This window comes from Dermacentor silvarum, unplaced genomic scaffold, assembly GCF_013339745.2.
Source record: "Dermacentor silvarum isolate Dsil-2018 unplaced genomic scaffold, BIME_Dsil_1.4 Seq25, whole genome shotgun sequence".
Taxonomy (NCBI): Eukaryota; Metazoa; Arthropoda; class Arachnida; order Ixodida; family Ixodidae; genus Dermacentor; species Dermacentor silvarum.
The window spans coordinates 8,674-13,240 of NW_023605927.1; the positions used below are offsets into that span (position 1 = coordinate 8,674).

Genomic DNA, 4,567 nt, shown 5'->3' on the forward strand with positions numbered 1-4,567 from the left:
CCGAAAATATGTCATAGTTGTCGCCCCCGGCACTTTGGGCGGCCAATGCCATCGTCAAGCCACTAAGCCAAGCGACATGAAAAGTCAAAATGGCCGCTCGGGCCGGCGCAGGGCGGCAGTTCGCAACGTATGATGCGGGAACGGTCCCACAGTTGCGACACAACAGCGGGGTTACCAATGCATTGGGTTCTATGAGAGCTGTGCCGGGACCGGCCAAAAACGAACAGCCGGGAAAACGCAGCCCCCGGGAACGTAACAGCGGGGTTCTACTGTAACACTATACGATGCTACAACGCCATCGTGATGCTCGCTCTGTTTCCGATGCCTCGCGCTTGTGCGAAACGACACACGTCCACGCATCCGGTACCTGGTGTGACATTCCAAGGATGAGTGCTTCGACAAAAAAGGAAAACGGGTGCGCGTTACAATTGAGGGCGCGTAAGAATCGAGTAAATACGGTAAGCGTTTCTTTTTCGAATTTTCGTGCCGAACCTGCATATAACGAAATCCTCTTTATAACGAAGTATTTCGGGAATTTGTCAATTTTGTTATATCCGGGTTTAACTGTAGTTAACGTGCCTGCAACTGCCACGTGCGATGAGATGCGATTCAGACGAGGCGCGCAATCAAAGCTATCCAGATGTAAGATGTGCGCCACGTATTCTGGGTACCTCTTTGGTACACGTTATGGCATCTCCTCGCAATGTACGAACCACTGCTGACGAAGCGAATCGTAGAGTTACGTGCGCGGCTACAACCAGGCATCATTGGGCTCAGCAAACTGTGTGCAGAGAGCATTACAGCCGCAGCTCGCAGTCGACGCCATGCGGACAGTTCAGATCGTTCTCGTCAAAATCGAGGCGAATACACTTTGTCTCGTCGAAGACCTTGTTGTGCTTGGTGCCGAAATTGGAGCTACTCTTGCGCCGCTCAACCAGCTTACGCTGTGACTGTGCTGTGTGTGCCGCGCAGGCTTGTGACTTTTTCATTGAAAGAATTTGCCACTGTCGGCAGTGGCGCCGACTCTGCCTTTGTCATCCTCGCCGTTGGCTTCAAAGCACGGAAAGCACGACGTGTTGCATAATACCGATTCCCAAAAAGTCAGCTTCGCCGCAGTACAGCAGTGTTACGTGGTCAAGCATACGCAATGTATTGCGGTGAAGCATTTCAGTAGAGGAAAGGGCCAATTGACACGGGACACAGTATGTATTCTTTAATTATACAAGTGTGCGCCCACCATCTTCTGTCACAGCACGAACACCTACATGCCTAATAAGTGTACTGGCAGGCCTTCAGAGCCTTTTTCTATGTACCTGTGACGATTTGAGCCTTTGGGGTCAGTAAGGGGCATGCAGTTATTTCGGACTGCCCAATTTTTTGGACGTTTTCGCATCCCCTAGGAAGTTTAAAAAATCGCACATTGCCTGTATAATAAGGACAACAAAAATGAAAGTGGACAAAAAGACAACACATTGCAGTTGGGAGTCAAGCCCACATCTTCTGTATTGCAAGTGCAATTAAGCTGTGTGGCGGCTGTACTCTCTTCGACTTCCTTGTGTATTTGTGTACGTGTACTATTTAGTATTTATTTATTTGTTACCTCAAAGGCATGATGCATGATAAGTTAAGGGGTATGACATGAGGTGTGGGTCAAATTTACATGCTACTAATTTCAATACAATTCCTGAAAGTGGCAGAATAGGAATGCAGCACGATGCGGGGAGGCAGTTCGTTCCAGTCCTTTGCCGTTTGTATAAAGAAGGATCGGAGATGGGCAGAAGTGCAAGTGCTCTAGGGATAAACGGCTTTAAAGCGGCTTGTGTGACAGGACTCGGTCAAGACTTGTGCTAGGTCTAGCAATTAGATTGTTAGCTAATGCCACCTATGGCTATGGTGTTGGACCTGGAATTTCTACTTTTGAATTTTTACTTTCAACTACACGCATCACGCAGTATGTGAACTTAGGAGCACGTAACTGGCCAATAAACCCTCGTATGCCCTTTCACAACATAAATGTAAAGTTATTCGAAGGCAGAGGAAGAGAAACGCACCTCATCGATGTCTCCCGGCACACGGAAGATGCCCTCCGTCTGGGCTCCGTGCAACCGTAGCACGGCCTCCGACAGGGTCGTCTGCACCCAGGGGAGGCAACGGTCGGGGAAGCGCTCACACTGCAGCGCCATCACTTCCTCCAGGCGGCTGCCAAACATGGAGGGCCGGAAGAGGTGCGCCCGCGACTGGGCCACCTCCTCGGCCGTGGGCCGCCGGAGGCCTCTCTTTGGTCCACACTGGGCGCCGCGCTCGAGCCTTTGCGCGCAGGCACCGGCATAGGCGCCCACTGCCATGTCGTCCCTGTGCAAGGCATGACCATTAACTCCCGCATAGCCCAACGTATCATTTCGCTCAATTTGACACCTCCAAACTCTGATCTAAGCACGGTAAAGTTAACACAAAAGCCTAGAGAAACATTTTTTGATATGCTGGGTCAAGTTTTCAGTCGTAGGTAGTTTAGGAAACTAATTACTAATAATTTATTTCCTATACTAATTAGATTTTACTGAAAAAACATTGAACTGTTATTTTTTTTTCTACGACTATACTCACCCTGGCCAGAAATAAAGGTGAAGTTCTTTTAATTTTTCTTCATGGGTGGAATGTTGTTTGAGTTTTATGGGGTTAAAACATACATCAAACCACCTCTCTCCATTATAAATACAGTACTGTAGCAGCCATTGTGCTCACCGCACGGGTCTGACATACGCAAAGTTTTGATATAATTCATGCAAGATTTCTTAGGCATAGCTGCACAAGTGCAACACAACCTTGGAGCACTCACAGGAAGCCTCAAAAACTGAATTCTGGGGCTTTATGCGCCAAAACCACAATTTGATTATGAGGCACACTGTAGTGGGAGACTCCAGACTTATTTTGACCACCTTGGATTCTTTACCACACGCCCAATGCACGGTACACGAGCGTTTTTGCATGCTGGCCCTCTCGGAATGCGGCCGCCGTGGCTAAAAATGGACCTGTGACCTCGAGCTCAGCAGCGCAACACAGGAAGCTTCGCGCTTTGTGCTAAAGATCTGCATCTGTCAGCACACTGCGCTAGACCGTTAAAGTAGGAATAACTTCCTCCCCTTCCTTTTTCCTTTATCTATTTCATTTATGTCAGTAAACAACCAATTATTATTGATATTGCGTATTTGCTGTCTACTAAAGCATGCACAATCGACGACACCCACCGGTGCCGCTGGACGTAGCTCTCCAGGTAGGGCCGAAAGGTGGCCGATGGGGGAAAGATGCCCAGGCAGACGGCCATGAGCTCCCAGCCACGCAGCAGGCTCTCGGCGCGCGGATTGTCCGTCGTCTGCCGGCAGATCTGCATGTAGAGCTCGTCCCGCAGTGCCGCCTGGCTCCAACCTCGGGTGGCGATCTCCACCGACACCTGTTCGGGTGAGGCCTTCCACTTGCGGTCACCCATGTATGCCTGCGCAAGTGGAGAGGCAGTAGCGTGGATTAGTAAGGCCAGCAGTTCTTGACACTTTCAGCGATCACGGGCCCCGGGATCTCTCCACATGTCATCTAGGGCCTCATTCAGTCATAACAATTCGTGGCGAAAGATTCACAAAGCAGGGGCCATTACGACTAAGAACAGCAGTTGGCTGGATTACACGCAATCGTACCTCGATACAGCCAAATCCCATTCATTCAATCCTTGTGGGACCCCGACATTCGGTTGAATTATCGGAAAAGTCGAATTAAAGAATGGTGGCAAAATGAACGAGTTCAAGTCCTTTTTATTGCTTGAAATAGTCTCCAAGTTTTTTTGCTTCTTCCTCTTGAAGTGCAAATCAAGTGGCACGCGACGAAGAGTGTCGAGATGTTTAAACTGGGGTGCGCAGATACTTGAATATTACCAAATCAAATTGAGTAGAGAATGTTCGAATAATTTGATTCACGAATCAAATATCTACTATTCGATGTTTCGAATATTCAATATGTTCAGTGTAGAGAGCCGCACAATGTCGCTGTCGCACGTGCCACGGGACCCCTCGTGCTCGATGCCGCCTAAGCAAGCGTTTCACTTCATTTTCGGAGCAGAAGTGCCGAGCGCGCCGCAGACAGGCTGCCCCGGCTTACCTTACCCGGGCAGCCTTACCTGCTGTAAAGTTGAGACAGCCCTTTTTGTATTTTGGAGAAAAACTGGACAGCGAAACTTTCTATGCAATAAAGAAAGATTGTACCACAAGCCACAGCCCCAATATTAAACTGAAAACTGGCTTCAGTACAATGTCACTAATTCGTTTGTTTCATAGCAAAAAAAAAAAAAAAAAAAGCACTTGATTCCAGTCAATCGAAACTATTGATGAAAATAAAATATTTTCCAGACCTTCATATAGTAGAAGTGCTAAAATACTAATTTGGCAAGATAAGAAAACATGAGACTAAGGTGAATTTTTTTTTCTTAGCTGCCGTTCTTGACTTTTTTTTTTTTAACTGACATTGTTTTTCCTGTTCTCGCCATGATTCTTCTCGACCAGACGAGATTTCGCCAGACCCTCGA

General features: G+C 48.0%; 1 protein-coding gene across 1 annotated transcript; it reads right to left on the bottom strand.

Moving 5' to 3' along the window:
- Window positions 1-1,309: 1,309 nt before the first annotated feature.
- LOC119434805 (rho GTPase-activating protein 39) lies at window positions 1,310-3,580 on the bottom strand. Its single transcript, XM_037701862.2, has 2 exons — window positions 3,246-3,580; window positions 1,310-2,352 (listed from the first exon to the last, which is right to left on the bottom strand). The coding sequence occupies exons 1-2, from the start codon at window positions 3,482-3,484 to the stop codon at window positions 2,022-2,024; spliced, it is 570 nt and encodes a 189-aa protein (XP_037557790.1). The 5' UTR covers window positions 3,485-3,580; the 3' UTR covers window positions 1,310-2,021.
- Between the last annotated feature and the right edge of the window lie 987 nt (window positions 3,581-4,567).

Coding starts and splice junctions, on each gene's coding strand:
- LOC119434805 (XM_037701862.2), bottom strand. CDS start 3,484: ATGGGTGACCGCAAGTGGAAGGCCTCACCCGAACAGGTGTCGGTGGAG. Junction 2,353..3,245: donor AGCTACGTCCAGCGGCACCG/GTGGGTGTCGTC, acceptor TGCCTTGCACAG/GGACGACATGGCAGTGGGCG.